General features: G+C 44.0%; 1 protein-coding gene across 2 annotated transcripts in view; it reads left to right on the plus strand.

The window, feature by feature from the left end:
* Positions 1–1,041: 1,041 nt before the first annotated feature.
* Positions 1,042–21,478, plus strand: part of KCNK5 (potassium two pore domain channel subfamily K member 5) — a 60,096-nt gene continuing 39,659 nt past the window's right edge. Inside the window, exons 1-2 of one of the 2 annotated variants that reach the window (XM_019527274.1) lie at positions 1,042–1,288; positions 10,150–10,221. In XM_019527274.1, coding sequence (XP_019382819.1) covers positions 1,103–1,288; positions 10,150–10,221 — 258 coding nt within the window. In that variant the 5' untranslated portion in view covers positions 1,042–1,102. The remainder of the gene's footprint in view (positions 1,289–10,149; positions 10,222–21,478) is intronic. The other variant, XM_019527275.1, reaches the window with a different exon arrangement.

The raw sequence follows: 21,478 nt of genomic DNA on the forward strand, positions 1-21,478 counted from the left end.
TCCAGCATGCAGGGTCACGCTATCAGGCTGCCCCCATGGGTCTGGAAATTGGGCAGCAGGGGAGTGGCAATTAATGCTGCCACCACGCCCCTGCTGCCAAATTTTCAGCTGGGGAGGAGGGGCCCGGTGGGCCAAATGAAACGGCTCTGGGAGCTTTGGCCTACAGGCTGCGGGTTGTGCTCCCCTGTTCTGGAGCCTTTCCCAACAGAAAGAGCAAGTCTCTGCCCTGAAGACTTTTGCAATCCTGTCACATGCAAGCGGCACGGATGGTGAGAAGCTCAGCAGACCACTTCCTCTGTTTTCTTTTGCAGACCCTCCTGGCCTTGTTCCTGTTCATGGTGCCCCCCTCCCTGCCATCACCAAGTGGGGGTTATAGCTCTGCTTGGTGGGCTTTGACCCATGTCCCAGAATGGCCTAGCAAAAGACAAATTCCAGGTGACTTTGCTGGATGGGGGGGAGCCCAGTTGCCTCACAAAACCTTTTCTAGTGAACGTTCAGCCCTTGCCTCAGCCTCTCTTGGAGCAGAGAGCGTCCCCTCGGTCCCCACCCCTGCCTCAGCTCCCCTCCCACAACCTCTCCTCATCCCAGGGGCTCAAGATGTCCCAGCCTTCATGAACCCGGCAGGACTGCGCCCACTTGTGTGTGGAGCCACCACCAGTCCTCACAGAAGTGAGACGCCTCATCCCCCTCCCCCACCTTTTTCTTTTGCTGCTTTACCCCAGCTTGAAAGGCCGGGCTGCCCCCTCTCCCCTGCCCCAGGCAGAGGGCCGCCCTGACGGGGCTGGGAGCTGCCGAGCCCAGGCAGGCAGGGAGCCGCCCGGGGGCGGGGAGCAGGGAGGGCACCAAATTCAAATGCAAAGGGAGGAGGAGAGGGGGAAGGAGGCAGAGGGGAGGGAAAGAGGGAGGAGAGAGTGGGTGGGGAGAGCGAGCGAGCGAAAGAGGCAGAGGCAGGGAGCGGGCAGGCAGGCGGCAGGGAGCGGGGCGGAGAGCGGCGCTGGGGCAGGGGCAGGGGCAGGGGCAGGGGCAGAGGCAGAAGCAGAAGCAGAAGCAGGCGGGAGAGGTGCCCCCTCGTGCGGTTGAGACCCGGGCCGGCGCCGGCAGCATGGTGGACCGCGGCCCCTTGCTGACTTCTGCCATCATCTTCTACCTGTCCATCGGGGCGGCGATCTTCGAGGTGCTGGAGGAGCCCAACTGGCGGGCGGCCACGGACGCCTACAAGCTGCAGAAGTCGCAGCTGCTCAAGGAGTTCCCGTGCCTGGGCCAGGAGGGGCTGGACAAGATCCTGCAGGTGAGGGCGCAGAGGGAGGGAGGCCGGGCCGGCCGGCCGGCCGGGCAGAGGTGGTCCCGGGCCTGAGCGGGCAGGTGCCGCCGCCGCGGGGAGGGCGCGGGGGGCAGCCCTCCCCCCGTACAGATGTGCCAACGTGTGCACACATACTCATGCACACACACATATGCGCACCAGTGGTGGCCTTGGGGTTGTTGGGGCCCTGGGCAAGAGTCATTTGCAGCCCCTCACAGTCTTAGTTTTGACGAAGTCCGACGCTTGTTGCAAAACTTTGGGCCCCCAAAAGTGTGGGGCCCCGGGCAGCTGCCTGGCTTTCCCTCCTTTAAGGCCGCCGCTGTGTGCGCACGCATACTTGTACGCGTGCTCCTGCGCACACACAGGTCTGTACCTGCATGTGCATGGACACATACACATACAGGTATGCACATGTGTGGACACGCATACGTACTCATGCACGCGCGCGCGCGCGCACACACACCCCCTCAAAGCCCAAGCTGCCCACCAGAGGAGCATGCTAATGGTGGTCTTACCAGGGCAGTGCCCTGGCCCTGGGCAAAGGGGTGCTTGCCTGCCCTGGGTAGGGGGAGAAGGAAGGGGCAGGTGGCTCTGACCGAACCCCGTGTTCACTTATAGTCGCTCTGCGCCTGTTCTCCGCGGGCACTGCGGGACCGCCAGCTGCCTCATTTTGGGGCTGTCTATGGGATTGGGGTTCAAGCCTGAGGAATTTGACTTCCTAAAAACTATTCTCCAGCATTGCATGGGGGGAGATCTTTCATTCCCTCTGAGAACAGAGGCATTTTCTGGTTGGTTTGGGGGGGGGGGTTCCCCCCCCCCCCCATGTTGAACAGGTCTGCTTCTTCTTACTACACTTCTCTAGGCTTTACACCTTCACTGTCTGCTCCCCAGCTAGCCAGCCTGGTGAACTCTCCCTTTGTGCATTCCTCTAGCCATCCTTGAAAGGAGACTAGCAAAGCTAACAGTTTCCCTCCTCTTTTTTTTTTTTAATCCCAGCATGGATGCTTTGGGACTTCTTGGTGACAAAGAGAAAGCTGAGCCCTTTCTTTGTTTGCTGTGTGTGTGTACGTGTACCCCTCCTGAGCACTTTGGAGGGGAGTCACTCAGAAATGTGTCCCTGGCATGGGTGGGAAGCTCACAGTTTCATTTGTATTTTTGTGAAGCTTAGAATAGGGGAAAAGGTAAAAACTGATGCGCTAATCGCTAATTATCAAGAAACCTTTTAATATGGCAGTTAAATTTAGCAGACCGTTTAATCTAGTAGTCCGCAGCATATGATTCCCTGTAGGCAATAACAAGTAGCCTGCCTTGGACAGTATCATATTTAACTCTCCCTGTTAAACTTCAGTTTTAACTAAAACTTCCTGTGGCTAGTGACAACATCAGAAGGTTTCACAGTCAGTGCTCATGCCTCATGGACCATTGGTTTAACATGTGGCAAATGGGGTTATTATTATTATTTTTATAGCCTCCATACCCTCCATGATTTGGAGCACAGGGCTTTGTCACAACCATGAGGAGGGGACCTCTAACCTTGCTGTACATGGAATTCCTTTTAATTCATGATCCATTGTGTGTTACTGATTAAACACTAATTCTCTAAGTTTCCTGGTATGTACCTAGAGTATCCACTAATTGGCACCACTGTGTACTCCATCTGCTTGAAGTCTAGGGAATAGTTTTTATAGTTAAAAACCAAACCAACAACCCACACATTTGAGGAAAGGAGCCCTTAACATGGAGGGAAAGCAGTGTCAAATAGAGAATTAAGAAAAGTGTGATTGTCTGGATCCTATTTTACCTCTGAAGAAGCGTTGACTTAGGTTTTCCAGTGTTCACTCTTATTAGTTATCTCCTCTGCTAGCGTGCTCAGCATTGTGAAAGTTTGGAACAACCTATAGCTTTTGCTTCTAGGAGTCTGCAATTTAGCTTCTTTTTTTTTAACTTTCATTTACTGTAAATCTATAAATCTATCTGATACCTGAGGTGACTAACATAATTGACCAACGTTTTCTTGCCACCACTTTAGTATGTCCTTGTGTGATACAATGGAAAGGGTGAATAAAGGCTTGAAGTTTTGAAGGGATTGTTGGAGGTTGGGGATATGTACATGGATATATGTACATTGCTGAACACAAGTTGTCTCTTACCTGATTTATAGCCCACAACACCTACCATCCACACAGATGAAAACCTGGTGTGGGTTCAATGTACCCAAATAATTTACCTGACTGGGGTCCCGTGTTAAAACCAAGTTGCAGTTCTAATTCGAGCTGAAGTTTCCTCACTCTTGGCAGTGTATGTGGTCAGTCCTGCTGCCCCCAAGTATGCAGTGGAGCTCGGGTGGTGCAGCAGTAGCCTGACTTGCTTTCCAGCAGCTCTGGCAGTAGCGGCTCCTTCCGGCTGCTGCTGCTGGACCCTCCCTTCCACATACCTGCTCCAGTGGCTCCTCCAGTTGGTCTGGAACCCATGCTGCATGCAGCATGGATCCCACAACAGCCAGAATGGGCACCATGTGTGGCACAGTCTGTCCAGAGCAGCAACTGCGCTGCATGTGGCACCTATCCTGGCAGCTCTGGGACTGCACTGCATGTGATGCATGTTCTAGCCAGTCCAGGACCTGCTCTGCATGCGGTGCTTGTGAGCACTGTGTGCAGCACAGGTTCCAGACCAGCTGGAGCAGATGCCATGTACAGTACACATCACAAAGGAGACACCGCATATGGCACAGTCTAGCTGGGGTGGGCACTATGTGCAGTGCAGCTGCTGCTCCTGTTGGGCTGCACCACACACAATGCCCATTCCAGTTGCTTCAGGAGCCACACTGTGTGGCATAGGTCCCAAACTGGCTGGACCAGCTGCTGAACCAGGTGTGCTGGGAGGGGATGGGGGAACAGGTCTGTGGGCCTGATCTGGCCTGCCAAGGGATTTTGTCCAGCCTACAACTGTTCCCTTGGTCCTTCCTGGCCCAGATGTGGGATGCAGCCCAGGCTGTGGGGCCATGTGACTGGTCCTGCTGCCCCCAGACATGTAGTGGGGCTGGGGAGGCACAGTTGCAGCTTGACTCGCACGTAGCAATGGCTTCTTCATGCTGCTGCTCCTGCTGGACCCAGTCCCACTGCCCAGGCACCCTGGCCCATCTGCGCCACACCCACTGCCATGGGCAGAGCCCACGCAGGCAGGGCTCATGGCTAGGAGGATGGGATGGGGCCATAGGCAGGCAGAGAGCAGTGTCCAGGAGCAGGATGGGTGGGTGGGGCTGAGTTCATGGAGCGGTGACAGCACGCAGCTGGGATCTGGGGCAGAGCCATGATTGGCTGCCCATGTGTCCCTGTGACAGGTGCTGGCCCCATGGGCAGAGACGTGCAGAGAGCTGATCACATCTCGGCTCTGGCCCCACCTGCCTGTTCTGCTCTTGGATGCCACTCCCTGCTTGCCCATGGCCCCATCCCATCTACCTGACTGTGCACCCTGTCTACACAAGTCCTGCTGGTCTCCATGGAGACCCTGGGATCACGGGATGGTGACAGTGCAGGGCTGGGGCTGGGGGCAAAGCCATGATCCACTCCTCATATGCTCCTGCCTCTGGAACTGGTGCCTGCCGCAGAAGTGTGCAGAGAGTGAATTGCAGCTCAGCCCTGGGCTCCAGCCCCAGCCCTGCACTGTCCCGTCCCCGTGATTCCAGCCCTGACCCTGGCTGCCTGCTCCACTCCCAGATACCACTCCCCAGGCACCCGCAGCTGAGCTGTCCAGCTGAGCACTGAGCAGAGCTGAGCCTCTTGAGGAGTTTTGGTGAGCTGCTGCAGGATGGGGGAGTGCAGACCCAGCCTGTAACAGCTCACCAAAACCTAAGTGGCCCTCGGGCCCAAATAATTGCCCACCCCTGGTCTAGAAGATGCAAATCCACCCTACCTGTTGTAAATGAAATCAATGGAGGGTGATAGTTCTCCAGTGTGCTTCCCATAATTCCCTGGAAGACGGGTAGCTTAATCTGCACCTGAGATAACTAGCTTAGAGAGAATCCAAGAATATCTCAGCACACAGACCCATGTGATATGCCTCTTATATGGATAAACAGGATGACACATTAACACAGGTAGGCTTTGTAGTAAGAATACTTATTTAGACCTAGGCAGTAGTTACCTTGTTTAATTATAATGAAGACATTTAATACAAAGAATAATCGAAAGGCCATGGAAGCTGTCTAGAAGCCATAGCATAGGATGGATAAATGAGGTGCACAGAGTTGAGTATTACAGTAACTAAACTATTTCTATTGCCCAAGGTAGCCTGGGTAAGTTCAGACTGCAACATGGTGGGTGCGTCTACACAAGACACTGTGGACTGCGGGGCAGGAACTGTGACACCGCCGCTACTGCACAGTAGAGGCAGAAATGACGTGTGGTACCAGAACTGCGCAGTACTGGCAGTTACTGCAGTCATTTAGTACTTGATTTAGCAAGTACTAAAAGACTGCCTAGTAACAACTTATATGGGCTCAATCTCCATCTCTCTGCTGACTATTTTCAGATCTATCACATGTTCAGTGTTTAGGCCCATCTCCTCACACATGTTCGTTCTGTTTCCAGTTCAAACTCAATTTAGCTTAAAAAATGCCACCTCAGTTTTTCTTTTTCTTCCTCCTCTTGGCAACAGATGGTAAATTCATCATCCTCCCTGACACAAGCAACCTTGCAACAGTAAAGTCACGTTTATGAGGTTGTTGGTTGTAGCACACAACCACCACCAGACTCTCCCTATGCCTGACGAAGGGTGTTTGTGCCTGAAAGCTTGGAATGAACAATTTTTCCAACTATGTAGTTGGTCTAATAAAAGATATCATGTCTACCCAAAGAACCTTGTCATGGTTATGAAAATTTTGTATACCATGCTATAAGTGTGTATGACACTTCTTTCTGAGGACAAAGATGGGGTGAAAACTGGCTCCACTGAAGTTGGGGACAAAAGCCTACCCTGATTTCAGTGAGGCCAAGTTTTCACTTGAGTTTCTGCATCATGTATAGTTTGGGTCATAGTCAAATTTTCTTTTCTCAGCCAATACCCATGATTTTGCTGAATCCTATTTTTTAAAATGCTGCTAAAGCCTTGCCTTGCCTTGTGTCTTGCCCCCCCACCCCCGGTCTTGTGCCTATTACTAATATCCTGGTTATTCTACCTTGACTCATTTTACACCCCTCTAGCACATCCAGAACGCTACTAGTAAAAAAAAGAAAAAACTTTCTCTTCCTCTCCTGTATCTCAACTGTTATGCCCCTTCTCTTAGTTCCCATGTATGGTTTTAACCTTCTGATCTTGCCTCTGAGGTTCTGTGTGACACCAGTCCTACTCACATCTCCACTCTTGTGTCTTTCTCTCATTTGGTCTGTTCTCCTCAGGCTTACTGTTTATGTTGTGACAAGTAACAACAGAAATGTTTTGGACAGCTTTGTACAGCTGGCCCTTTGAAGAGTGTCAAACACACGTCCTTTGAAGTACTTTGTAAGAGGACCTCTTGAAATGAATTCCTCTCTGAAGCATTTAATTTTGGTTGCATGTGCACAGGGACATGGGACCTCAAAGTCCTCCAGAATCCCCCAGTTCTCCACTCACCTTCCTCTTTCTCCTGCTTCACAAGGGAGGTAAAATGGGGTGGACAGTCTGGCAGGTTTACTGACAATCTGCTAAACTGCCCAACAGCTGGGTCATGCTGCTAGTCCTGCTGCTGTCACCAGGATGCACTTTCCAGCCCAATCCCCACCACCTCCTTCATTCTGGTAAGAGGGGAGAGGAGAGGTTCAAGGGCTTAGGACTGGAATCCCAGTTCCAGGGGCTGGGGAGCCACTGCACAGCACCACAGGCTGCCTGCACTCTTTTGCCAGACCCTTGCTGACTTCCACTGGGGCTCTCTAACAGGGAGCCAGAGGCTTGTTTTACTTTTAAGGAAGATTCAGCATTGGGGAGGTTTCCCAGGTGAGAGAAACAATGCCCTTGATGAGTTGGCTGCAGGGGAATAGGCAGCCAGGGGAAAAAACAGAGACTGTGAGTGCCTGTTGCAGGGCTAGTTGCTCTGCAGTGGTATGGTAGAGCAGACCCTTGCTACAGGCAGCCAGGGCACTGCTTAAGCAGTCAAACCAGCAGTTGCAAACTGTCCAGGAGCCAGCCCTCAGGTCCTAACTATAAACCCCTGCAGGTGACCTCCTACACAGTGACCCCTTATGCTTATCACCACTCTGCCTTCCCCTGTCAGAGTCCTGCATCCACCCTGCCACTGGAGGCAGCCTCTCCAGCTCCTAGTCTCCACTAAGTCTTTGGTCTGGGGAGAGGAGGAGGACAGGGGCTGAGAATCAAGTATCCCAGTGGCAGGGCATCCTTGTTGCTACTGCTGTCTCCCATCCCACAAGACTTTCTGCTCTGGCAAAAGACATTCTCTGCTCCCTATAGTGCCCCATGGCTGGAGAGGTACGGCTGCATGTAGTCATAGCAGTTTTGAAGTCTTCCAACCAGAGCGTGCAGCAGCATTTCTTGTATGTCCTGTGGCTGAAATGTTCTCTTCTGCTGCATTTTCAAGTCTCTTATACTTGGGAACCTTTCAGCAGTTACTTTTGTCCACATACTTCATTGTTCATTTGGTATCCTTCCATTCTCTGTGCTTGTCTTCTCCTCTACAGTCCACTGGTGTTGAATAGCTACCTTGAAAATGTGTGCCAGTTGATTGTTGTCTGTTCTTTACTATCTTCCCTTAAAATCCAGTTCTGTCTGAAGCCTACCAACAAACTTCCATAGACCTTACTTTAAAAATAGCTAATAATAATACACTCCAAAAACCACAAGAAATGCACAAAATAAGTCACTGGTCCCAACACATCCTCCGTAACATGATGGTGGAGAAGAAAAGTAACTGGAACAGCCTGCATGCCATGAACAGGAATCCTTTTCTCTCATCCAGCAGTCTGTTTTGATATAGTATCCAATTAAGGATACCATCTATCCTTAATTAGTCTATGGAGTATAGAGGATACTATCTATCCTCTATAGTCTATATGGGGCAAGTCAGCTCTGTGCAGAGTTGATTAGCTTGTCAAAGCCTTGTGCTAACACAGCTCAACTCCATCCAGTTTTGAATCTAATGCTTGCAAAACTTGACATGCCTTGGATATTTCAGCATGTTACTGCCCTGTTGTATGAATTTGAGTGTATAAGCCACTACATTCACAGTTAGTATGGAGCACTTCTGCATGGTACTGTATTGTGCTATGTAGAGACATGCAAATAATTTCTTTGAGCATAGGAGCAATGGATATTCTTCATGCAGAGAGGCTGAAGATTTGGGTCTGGAATATGAATTTAAGCTCCAAAATGCCAGGGACTTTATCAATGTATATGTTTATCAGATCACCTATAGACTAATATTCCTATCCTAACATGTTTAAATTTTCTTTTAAGACAGTATCATGTCAAGTTTAGTCCATAAAACCAGCTCTCACTACCCTTAATGACAACAGCCATTCACTGAAATAAAAGTAAGTTCTCATGGAGACAGGTTAACAAATGTTTCCTACAGTGTTTGTAAACCAAACCAAGTATATGCTAGAGTAGAGAGCCTACAAATGAAATAATCCATTGGTTTTCACCATTGAACTTAGCAAAATTAAGGTAAACAAGAAAGATAGTTCAGCAAAAAAAAAACCCTGTTCTCTTTGCATATTACAGTTTTAATAACTTGATGAGGTCTTTGTAATAAAGATACAGAAATATTATTTTCTATAAATGATTCCTAGCTACTAATTTTCAAGTGTCTCTTTGGAGACTTGTACAGAATTAGCCTAATGTACACAGTGAGTTTCTGTGTTTATGTAAATGGTTGCTTTCTGCCACTTGATACTGTACTTCTGGGTAAAGCAGATAAGCCATGCTTTAGCTTTCCTTTGAGCAAAGACTCTATCTGACAATTTTACACAGGCTTGCAAGGAGACTTGGGGGTAGCCACGTATACCAGTGGCTGGCAATGTCTTCCAACAGCAGGCCAGAATGGCTCAGCTCAGGTCTGACACAGGCCACCATTAGGACCTGGTCGCCCACTTTTCCCTGTCACCTGGCCATGGCATGGCAAGGGCAAAGCTTTCGGCTGTCAAATGCTGCTAGATCCAATGGTTCTGTGGGCCAGATTCAGCCAATGGGCCATAGGTTGCTGACCCTTTACGTATACAGTACTGGAGTTTGTTTTCTGAGTTTCCTTGTTCAAGGATGGATATGCAACTTTCCACATTCAGGAAGGTTCTGAAGATTTAAAAAAAAAAAAGTACGGCATAGGTGTGCTGGCTATTTTTCTGAAGTTATTTGGCTAAAAATTATATTAGGTATGTTATCCACAGTCATGCACTCAAAAAATGGAAGGGCTCATTGCCATTTTATGTTTTTATTTATTTTATTGTTGTAAGCCTTTTGCTTTGCCACCTTGCAATGGCTAACTCAGGAGAAAGCTGCATGCTGTGTCTGGCTTCAGGTGAGGAAGGTTATCACTTTGGCTTCATGGAACCAACCAGCATGCTTTTTTGCACTCAGACTGGCCACCAAAGGGAAGAGAGGAGAAGTGTGAGGGTGTCTGGCTACTGACTAGTCTAAAAAACAATTTTTACAATATGATAATATAATATAGTTATACCAGTGTGACCTTCAATGTGATGCGTTTGTACTGGTATAATAGCTACAATAATAATAGCTAGTTCTATTTAACTTATAGCAGCACATATACTAGAATAATCACTCTAATGAATACCAGCATAATTGTCTTTGCTAGTGTGGAAAGTACCGCTTCATACCTGTATAGTCAAAGTTGCGTTATGTTCCAGGGGAGAGACAAGGAACAGCCTGCTACCACAACCAGATGGCTTAGGAAGCTTTGGAGAAAGGAGGGAGGCAAGGTAATGACTTCCAAGAACTTTCCTCCCCTGAAGTATGAGTGCATTTTCAGGACAGGAGCAGATATGCAGCCTCCCCCCTCCTCTTCAGTTCCTTTCTACTGTTCTTTGACCTACTCACATCCTGGAACGTCAACCTAACTATACAGGGGCCTACTGGTAAGCTCTACTTAGGTGAGTAGAGCTGCGTTTGGAACACTAGACCTAAATCTTGTTCACTGGGAGATTCTTGACGGTCTTTACTAACATCAAAAAGACCACACTTCCCTTTGATAAGACACAAAGTTTTAATGGTGACAGGAAAGGAAAGAATGCAAAGATAAGTGCTGGAAACTGTCATTTTCAGAGAAAGTACAAAAAGAAGATGGAAACTGCCAGTTCCAGTGAGTGATGCTTGTCTGCTTCTTCCAAGTGCTGGAACAAATTAGTAAGGTCTCGAAATAAAGAGTTTACTACACTGTAAACAGAAAGTTTGAGATACATCTAAAGACACCAGGTAGCTTGAATATTTGGACAAAGTCCAGCGCTATAAAAATGTTTAGAGAACTTTAAGAAGTGCTCAGATGAGTATGTGGGAGGGTTTTCTGGCTAAAGAAAAAAAGTAACTTTAACTGAGACCCAGATTATTAGAAAAGGAAGATACAGAAGTTAAAAACTGCTGCATGAAAAACTGGATTGAAGGATTTTTGCCTCAGTTAAACTGAACAACATTCATAGGAAAGGGAGAGGTAGCTGCTTAAGCAAAATCTTTTTTAAATACAAGTCTGATTTAGTGCTTTTCATCCCAAAATATTAAAATACAAATTAAGACCTACCCCCAAGAAGTAAATATTCTTACATATTTTTAAATAGGTCAACTAAGGAATTGGAGTGTGTCATGTCTGAGGTTGCAGAGCTAGGAATAGAACCCACAACTTTTGTCTTCCTACTAACTGCTAGGTTGCTCTCTGTCATGAGCCTTTGTAGAGAACAGCTATACTAGGAAAACTGGGAGAGAATTTACTGGTGGAAGACAGTAGTAGTTTTTTATATGATTTCTCTGTGTGTGCAGGTATTACCACATGCCGTTTTTAAATGTTGATTACTGTGTTGTTTAAACATGCTTCATGTTGGATTAGACAAGGTGGACAAATTCATTGACTATTCATTGACAAATTCATTGACTCCATGGCTTGTCACCCATCAGCAAAGATCTTAACTTGGCTAGTAAAGACTTAGGTTTGAATGCTGCTAATGTACTGTTCTTCAGTTATTTCAGGAAATAGTGCTTTACATCATACTACCATGCATCATACCTCTGCTTCTGGCTCTTATTAAAATTCAGTGTTACATTCATGTTTCACTTATCTTCCTTCTGGAACAAAATATTATTTTTGCAATAAAGAAGGTTCCGTTTGTTTTTACTTTGATTTATTTTTCCCCAATGCTGTTACTTCTATAGGGCAATCATTCTTACTAATGTCAATGTAAATGATGCACTACCAAAAACAACTTGTGTTGCAACTGACTCAGTAAGTATCTTGCTTAGTGTCAAGCAAATGTGAAGGCTCAGGAGAAAACAGCCAGCTCTTTTTGTGTAAAAAGTAACCAAATAAACATAGTTAAGACATATGGCTGAAGGCTCATATCTTGTTCAAAGAAAAGCTGTTTTCATAGCCTGCATGGAGATCATGACTGTGCTGTACCTGAAAAATTCTTGCATTTCAACCCTATGATAGACTTCTGGAAGGATTACCATAGTAGCCTCTAAAATAGTGCCGTTTCTTACAGCAACACCAAGTCTTACCAAATGTCTTTGAAAAATACTAACCAAACTGCAAATCTAGTTGGCCTGGTTTTTAGAGGCCAAACATAGTCTATGTTGAATATTTAGTGGTAGATTGATTATATGGATTTAATTTTTTATTTCTTAACCTGAAAACATCTTAGATATCAGAGAATTTGGTGTTCCAATACACATTTATGTGTAAAAGTAGGGAAAAAAAGAATCCTTGAATTCTTTACCCACATTTGGCAAGCTTCCCATATCTACTTTTTTCCTATGTATCTGAGGGTTTTTTTCCTCCAACAGCTTTGGTTTAAGAATATGATTGACTTGTTTTTAAGTGTTAATTTGGGAATTTATGTCTTTAAAATAGTATTCGAGAAAAGCATGTAACGCTTAACTTCAAATGCCACTGACCTTCAATAGGGCTTAATCTTATGGTTGAATGTTTTATGGATATGGGATAGCCTGGTCTACAAGCTTTCCTATGAGAACAGTTTCCTCAGTTTCAGTGGTTTGACTGGCTAATATAGCAGTCTTGCTCATTATTCTTATTTCTGCTATTTAAGCACTCTGAGAGAGAACCTGCTTCTGGACCCAATGAAACTGGTAAGATGGTGCACATCTGAAAGCACAGTTTTGTGTGTGTCATATTTGCCATTTCATCTCAGGTTCAGGCTCCTTGAGCAAAAACATGGCTGGCTGTAAGATTGTATTAGTTTCTATTCTTTGATTAACTGGTGGTTTGTTATGCTCTTACGCATGTTGGCAGTATCTTCTTATCACAAAGCATGATTGTAGCTTTTGATAATTCTGCATAAAATACTAAAGAATTAAAAAACCTGAGTTTAAAAAGGGAGAACATTCCTTACCACTTCTTGTCCTAGCAGTTCTGTTTTTATTTCTGCCCTTCTTCAGTTAGTATCTTACCTCTCATCGGGTTGCATTAAGTCAAGAGGCCCCCAGAAGCTAAATAGCTTCTGAAAGCTGCTGCTATGTATGCTGTCCTTTCCTGAAGAAAGCAGGAAGTAATGAGAAGAATCAGAGAAATAATATATAAATTAATTGCAAATCCTAGAGATTCAAATGGGGTTGGAGTTGTCCCAGCGTGAGAATTTCTGAAAGTTCCTTTTCACTTATTGTGCAGGTCTCTAGTTCCTTCTCTACACTTGCCTGGCTAAAGAGCCCTTATTGTGGGGTTCATGTTACAAAACCTTATCTAGAGTTGTGTTGCCTTCTCAGAGCAGTGGGAGTTGGGCACATTTGCACAAATTGGTAAAGACTGGAGGGATTCTAATAATGTTGCCTATTCATTCACCCAAGATTTTGTGGCTCTTTCTAACTGCACAGATACAAGATGCAAACCTTTAAGACATACATACGCGCCACAGCAAACATACAACCTAGTCTGTTTTCTGAGGTTGCGGCAGGTGCAACAAATCAATAACCAAATGGGTCTGAGTTGGCTTCAACAAGGAAGAAACATCTGAAGTCTAGATTTTGGCCATCTGTAACAACAAAACTCTACACATTTAACCATTTAATATTATGTCAGATGAAAGCTGCTTGAGTCCAGTCTTTATGCCGTATAAACTAGTACTAAATAACAGAACCAGTGACTGGGATGGCAGAGGGATGCTAAGGCAAGATAGCACAAAATGCTGCACACTCACAGATCAGATGAGAGCTTATCACTGCCTCATTTGAGCATGATTATTTTTGTGATGCCTAGTAAGTCTTATTTCTTGCTCCCCTCTCCTACTTCCACCACTCAGAGCAGTGATTCTCACCCAGGGACCCAGCTATGACAAGATCTTGTCCAGGAGCTGCTTCAAGAGAAGGAACAGCTGTAACTACTGTGAATCTCTTTACTGGGTGGACAATAGGAGAGTAGACTACAGGCTGGGAGGCTCTGACAAAAAATGCATGTGGCTTTGCTGGCCTCTGTCTTCAACCTTCCGGGGAAAAAAAGCCAAGGAGCTTCTTTTATGCACTAAGAGTGCAGGGTGGGGATGGTAACAGCAAAGGAGCCATGGAGGGGAAGTAAGAGAGGGGTGGGTGGGATCTGGCATTAAATGACTAAGCAGAGGCTGGCTTCTCTTTCTTCACAAACCCCAGATGCAGTAGCCTGTCTTGGAGCCTCAGCTGGCTGTGTACACACCTGCAATGTATTGCTAAACTGATCATTTGGGAGTAAACAGCGAGACTGTTCATAAAATCTGGTTTTATCGTTAAAACCGTTATAATTTGCCAGTTACAGATTTGCATTTATTTGCATGTTTCTCTTGTTCTGTCACAGACCACTGGTTAGTGTGGCATGTAAGCAGGGGTGAGGTTTGAGTGTCCTAACACAACAGTCACTTGCTGTGCCTACACTGAGATTATTAAAAAAAGTGTCAGGGCACGCATTTAAAAAACACAAGCTTGTCATCACAGATGTAGATGTACCCTGAGTGTAATTATGCATTTGTGATGATTGCTATTTTCTTTTTTGACTGGCAAGACATGGTGTAAGCATGAGTATCTTTTGTTTGAAAAGTTGAGTGCATGCACATGTAAGAGAGAGAGAGTAATTTTGCAACAGCAGTTGTGGCTTATCTAACAACTGCCCTAGAGCAAGTTGTTAGAGTCTGCCTGTTGTAATCAATCATTTTGTGATAACTTTGCTACACACTACCTGCTTGTAGGTCCCAGACCTTTCAGCCTAATGTACAACTAAAGGAGACGCACTTGTCTTACTTCGCCAAAAGTATCATATAAGACTTACATTTCTGAGCGTCTTGCCTTTATTGCATGGAGTTTAAGAGTGTGTGCTCCACTTCGCTGTAATATGGACAGCTGGTCATTTGGATAGGCGTCCTAGCAGCTGTTTTCTCTCCTCTGACCAAGGAACATTGAGAGAGTGCAGTTTCAGCACCTAGTCTAAACATAAACTTGCAGCTGAACTCGTGCTTGAAGAAGGGCATCTAGCTCATTTGAGTGAGTCTGTTTTTGTCCTATATGGTTTTGATGATCTTTTGTTAGTCTGAGCACAGATTAAATGGAAGATATTACTACTAAGAGTAATGGTTTCCTCTTCTAGTAGTATGTAGAGACACTTGCTGAGTGGCCACAAAAATACAGTTACAGGGTTGCTAGGAAAGGAAGGAAAGAAAGGGTAATACACGGAAGCCAGCAACTTCTTGCTAGTTGATTCCTCTTTTCATTATAGCAGCTAGATGATTCAAGGATTGCTCAGCTTTCTCTCCTCTCAGTATTTTTTTTTCTTTCGCTACATGTCCCTAAGCATAAATATTGCATGTTTTCTTTCACCTTTTAAATAGCAATTCATTTTAGATATATAAGGGTATCTTCCAAGTATATGGAAAATATTACCAGTCTTAGAAATATGCACAGTTCAACAGACATTAACTCTCATGTGAACCTTTGGATTTGTTCCAACCTGAAACACTGTTATGCAATTGGTACTCTTCAGTGTACCAATTCTTTTACTGCAGTGTAAAATTCCAGGGAAGCATCTAAGTCGTTAGCAGAAGCTTATATCTGTTTAAGTATGAATGTGTGTTTGTGTTGTTTTAACACTGAATTTGAATATGGTCTTAAATTTTGGCCCTTAGACTATTTGTAAAGAAAATATGATTTCTGCTGAAGCTGATATAGGGATTTCTCAAGTACCTATAGAATAATTTCCAATATTCTCATTGAGACATAACCAGGGTTGATAGACGTATGTTAGATTTCTATAACTTAAAATCATATGTGGTATGCTAATAACTTCCAGGGGATACCACAAGGTTCTTTTGCAATGTTGAATAGATAGAAGTGTTTTGCGTGGTAACAGTTGGGTAACGAAGTATGTCCACGAGGCAGTTTAGTGTTAAGATGAAGTCTGCACTGTGAAGATCTTTCAGAATCCTTGAGCTACTGACAATGCAGAAGTTCATGGCAAATGAGGAAACGGAAGCAAAATTTTCTTTGCTTAATTGTTTCTTTTCTTCTTTATTTTTTTTTCTTTCCTAGCAAAAGTAATGTAATTTTTACTTTTGTTAATGAGGCTTTCAGGGATTTTCAACAAAATAACTTTGCCAGGAACATCACAGCTTCAGAAAGAAAGGATTGAAACTTAAACCAAAGCTCTCTATAAAGGAAGTTATGCTGTGCTTCTCTGTGGTACTTCAGTGACTGTTATCTTGGTTTCTAGAAACTGAGAACTACACGTCAAAACTTGGCAGTATTCTGCATGGTTTTGTTTCTTTTTAACTCCTGGTAGGTGTTCAGTCATTAGGCTGACTGCTGACTTCTCCGATCTTTAAATCCTCAACCTTAGTATAAGTTCTATAATATGGAAAATATCTACCTCTGGAAGAGAACACCTGTTTTCAAATGGGAATGGGGCAAACTGGCTGCTTAAGCCAAACATTTAAATCACAGGGAGTAATAAGGTAAAGAAACTGACCTCTCTTCTGAGCTTTCCTACCTCTGGTAAAGGGTATTTACAAGCATAGGTCTGAGAGGAGGTTTTCAAACTTTTCCATCCCATACAACTCTACAAGCTGTGCATTCTTTAATTTAATAAACACTAAAGGACTGAATCTAATCTCTTTCTCTCACTGATATAATTCCACTCAATTACAACAAGGTCAGTGAAACTTGAATCACAATGTAATGCTTTAAAACTTCTTGGGAGAATACTGGCATATATTTTTCTATTCCAGGAAGCCTCCAGGGGAGAACGGGTGGATTTTAGATAATATTTAAAAAACAAAACAAAACAAAAAGGTTTCTGGGTTGCCAAACAAAAGCAGCCAAGGAATAAGGGGAATACTTAACAGGTCCAATTCTCATTCATGCTAAAATCTATAGTAACAATCCAGCCTTGCCTCTCTGTGTATTGTCTGCCTAAAGTGGCTAAAATAGCTTGCGTTGGGAATTTTGATGCCTCTGCACCCACTTAGCCCTTGCTCCCCAGCCTCCTCCCCTATAAGAAATTCTTATTTTCCCGGAAAGCCAGCAGTCTCAGTGATCATTACGAAAAATCCCTTTTCTTTCTGATGCCTGATGTAGCAATGCAACATGACGTAACTTTACATTGTAGAACAAATTTTCAAAGATCTTGCATGATGCAGCCCTGCTAAAGACAAGGCAAATCTAGTTTTGTCTTTTAACAACATGTTGAAGCCAGCATGAAAGAACTTTTGCATTTCTAAGGCTGAACATGAAGACTGACATCTAGTTAACCACTGAGAAGTGTTAGTTTAACATTACAGTAAAAACAATTATAGGCCAAACTTTAAAGCTAACTTCAAGCTGTGAAAGTAAGCTTGCTAAAGCTGTTGCAGTCAAACAGAACGGCTTTTAATTTATTTACACAAAGTATTTTCCACAGGATATATCCCAGTTCAGTGTGACAACTTGTTTACCATGGGTTCCTGCCCAAGGACTGAATATAATACAAAATTAAAGATACTGCCTAAAAAGAAAAAATCGTTCCATGTATCTTCTCTTCCTTTTCTGTCTCTGTGGTCTGGCTTTTAGATGAGAAGCTCTTTAGCTTAGAGCAGTAGTTTTCAAACTGTCCCATGGCACCTTGGGATCTGCAATATGTCATCAGGAGTTCTGCAAAGAGATTGGGGGTAATGGCAGTGGGCCAGGAGGTGGTGCACCACCATTGCCAGGCCAGGTCTTTCTGGCTCCATGTCAACTTGCAGCATAGGGTTGGGATACTGCAGCAGAAGAAGTGATATAGAAAGGATTCCATGACTTTTGTAATTTTGAAAACCATTGGCCTAGAGAACATCTCATTCATGTAGGGAAGAACATTGAATTCAGTATTAATAACTTGACAATGCCAGACACAGTAAGAGGGCATAAGACAGAGTGTTGACAGTATGTGTTTGTTTTTCTGCATGTATACTGGAAGCATTTTATCCATACAGCCCTACCAGTAAAATGTTCCCAATGTATGTTCCTCTTATTCATTGCAAAGTTTTGTTCTTACCAGTTAACTTTTATTCCCCAGACCTTCAGAACTGAGCAAAATAATCTATACCAGTAAAAGTGTAGTTTTACTAGTTTAACAGTGCCTGGAATTTTTCTGGCTTATCTACTTGGATCCAGGATCACACACCTGACTGCTGTGCCTATGCTACAGAATTGTGCCAGGATAGATGTGACCACATACAAACCCTCATCCAAGCTATGCGTCTCTTATTTTGAAAGCATCCAGAGTTGAGTACTGTACCTGAATTGGAGGGAGTAGTAGCATGCCAAGTAGACTGTTATTTACTATAGTCCTATATTTTGCCCTAATAAACTGGAGTCATTTTAGTCAAGGCATGGGTGAATCTGGATGCATGATAACAGAAATCTGAAATAAGTTTCTGTGGAATTTCTTTCTCACTACTCCTGTTAAAATAAAACCATCACCTTGGTGCTCTTAACATGCATCCTGCCGCTGTTGACCTTGGAAACTTGCCTTCCCTTCCCCTCTCACGTTTGTAACGCTATGTAACAAGAGTTGACTAGGAAGAGCTGTCAAAAGATTTTGTTGCTTGATTTATTAATAAAAGTATTTCCACGGTACTTAACCAGGTAAGTTTAAAGGTACTATATCTAGATACTGAAGATGGCATTCCATTCTTCTCTAGACATGTAGATTATAAATTTGGTCATCCTCACGGTTGTATGAGTCCCAAAAATGCCACTCACAGTTTGACAGTCATCCTGCGTGCATAGTCCTAAGCATTTAAGCTACATGCTCAGATATAAAATGCAACGTGTGCTTAGGTGGCATCTTTGAAACTTGGACAACTGCAGGCAAACCTGGTAGTCTAGGCCAGGGGTGGCCAGCCTGTGACATGAGCATCACAAGCAGCATGGGCAGACACTGTATGGCATGCAGCAGATTGGGGTGGGGACAGGCAGCACAGTGAAGATAAGGCAGGAAGCAGAAGGCAGAGCAGCAGATCAGGCAGGGAGCACAAGGAAGGAAGAAGAATGCAGAGCAGCAGATAAGGTAGGGCACAGGGCTAGGAATAGAAAGCAGAGCAGCACATTGTACAGGGGAAGGGGATTAGAGTAGCACTTGGGGAGGGTATGTGGCTACTTTGTGGCACACCTGCCACACAAGTTGGACCCCACTGGCAGTGCCAGCTTCTACAGCCTGCAGCATGACATATGCCTGTGTTTTGTAGTTGAAAAAGTTACTTGATAAAATTGCTATCCCCTTCCTGTCTGTGTTTTAGCAGGTCAAATGATCATATTTTTGTTTAGCTGGACAAATGCTGCAATGCTGTAGAAAAGGAGCAGGATTTTATTTTTTCATATGCATACTCAACAGAATTGTGTGGCTACTATTTTTGTGTTCTCTTTCTGACATGGTCAGTGGAGATAAAGTCCCCAGACCCTACCTCTGCTTTTAAAAAAAAAAAAAAAGGCGGGGGGGGGGAGAGAGGAAAAAAAATCATTGTGGTTTTTGGGGTTTTGTTCGTTTTTTTTCAGGTTCTTTTTGGCTTGTTCTGTTGTAGGTTTTGGATTGGTAGACATTAGACAAACTATCATCTTTTGTACTTGAAAACTGAATAGATTCTCACTGAAAATTGCTATGCCTATGTTAGCTTCTACCTTCAAACTGTATCTCTTTGTTTTTAAATACAACATGGGAGAAAGAACACTAATTAATACATCTGGACAGTAAGACTTTGAATATAATTCACAAATTTGTTGTTCAGAATTGAAGGCTTTACAGTTATATCAAATCTACTCTTCAGTTTTGCTTCCTTTTTGCAGCCACGTGTTGCCTCCGTGCTCTATAATACCCCTTCTGCGTAATACCAGTTGGTAAAATTATGTAGTAAAATGAACTTTTGTCTAGCAGCTCAGAGCTTCTGAGGCATTACCTAAGCAAGAAAGTTCACCACTTTAATGATATTATTTCCTTTAAAAATAATATTCATTATTTCGTTTTAGTTAAATTGGTACAAACCCAAATGACTTCCATAATTTTGATTTCAAAATTTTGATTTGGTTTAAGAATATTTGAAATAAGTTACTCCCAAACTGAAATAATCTTCTCAGCTACATTTGTGTCTGACTTCTAAATCAATTTAAATCATACCTGTTGTTACCACTGTGCAGTTGTCTCATTTAGGTACTCTGGGTCAGGGTCACTGACTTGTGCGGGCTTGAACAAGTCACTTGACCTTTCTACCTTCATTTCCTTATCTGTAAAATGGGGCCAGCAGCGTTTACTAAAGTTGCCTGAAAGGGGTGGGGGTTAACTGTTACCCACCATGTTTGTACTGTGATATGACAACATTGCTATCTAATCTCCCAGTGGTTCTTCCCAGCTCCTTGTGTTGTCTCAGCTGAAACAATCCTTCTTCCTATAAAAGATAGATGTGCCAAAAGCATGTCTACACTGGACTGTTCAAAAGTTAATCTGAGTTAAGTGAAGATGTGAAATTCAGTATATTAAACCCTTTTTGAATGTGCTCTTTCCAAAATGAAGTGACCTTAGTACTCCTGTGCTTTAACTTCAGAATTAAGCAAACTTAGGTCACTTACTTCTGCAAAAGAACAACCGCAGAGTGGTTCACTATATTTTCACTAGTGTGTTTAAGCTCCTGCTTCATTCGTCTTTAATTTTCTGTCTTCATGTAAGATTGTCTTTGAGGAAATCGTTTTATTTGCTTGTTAATCACAAAAACAAGGGAATGATGCTTGGAGCCCTGCATGACTATTCAGAGCGTTCACTTCTGAAACTGTTCTGCTCTGATTTAAAAAAAAGAAGGGGCGGTAGCTTTCTCAGATATTTTTTCTTTTTGTAGAGATACTAGCTCCCACTTAGAAAAGTGAGGAGAAGAAATCGCTCACACCGCCTGACAAAACCTGTAGTCATTGCACTGTAACAAAAAAGCCAATAGCCTACAGGAAGGTGTTAGCCTTTTAAGCCTCGCAAGCAGGTGGGACGGGGGAATTCAGTGCTAATTGAAGGAACTTTTGATTTACCTGTGTGTGGAATTTACAAGTTGGTACATTTCAGTTTTCAATACTGTAAGGACAGAACAGTTCCAGTTAACTAAAGCTCACAATTCAGCAGGTTATTGTTTAACTCTGCAGGCAACCACAAAAGGAAATCACCTCTTTGGTCTCTTTCCATTAATATCCCACACTTTTTTGTTTGTTCTATGAGTTATGACTTTACAGGAAAATTTAAACTGTCCATGACGTATTTCACGTAAACACAGGTCTTATGCAGCACATACTGTGAAAATACTGTTAGGCCTCCAAGAGATTAATATACAAACAGAGCACAGCCCTCTTTCCCAGGAGGGACCGTAGCGCTTATTTGTATTGCCGAGTGGTAATCGAGCTCTGTTTCAGTTACCTCTTTCAACTTCATTTCCCTTTCTGTGCTGCATTTCTGACCTTCCTATATATTTAAATCATGTCATTATTGGATGTGCACTTTAACCTACAGATATTCTAAAATTT

Source organism: Gavialis gangeticus, unplaced genomic scaffold (assembly GCF_001723915.1).
Source record: "Gavialis gangeticus isolate Ggan-Ray unplaced genomic scaffold, GavGan_comp1, whole genome shotgun sequence".
NCBI classification, from domain to species: domain Eukaryota; kingdom Metazoa; phylum Chordata; order Crocodylia; family Gavialidae; genus Gavialis; species Gavialis gangeticus.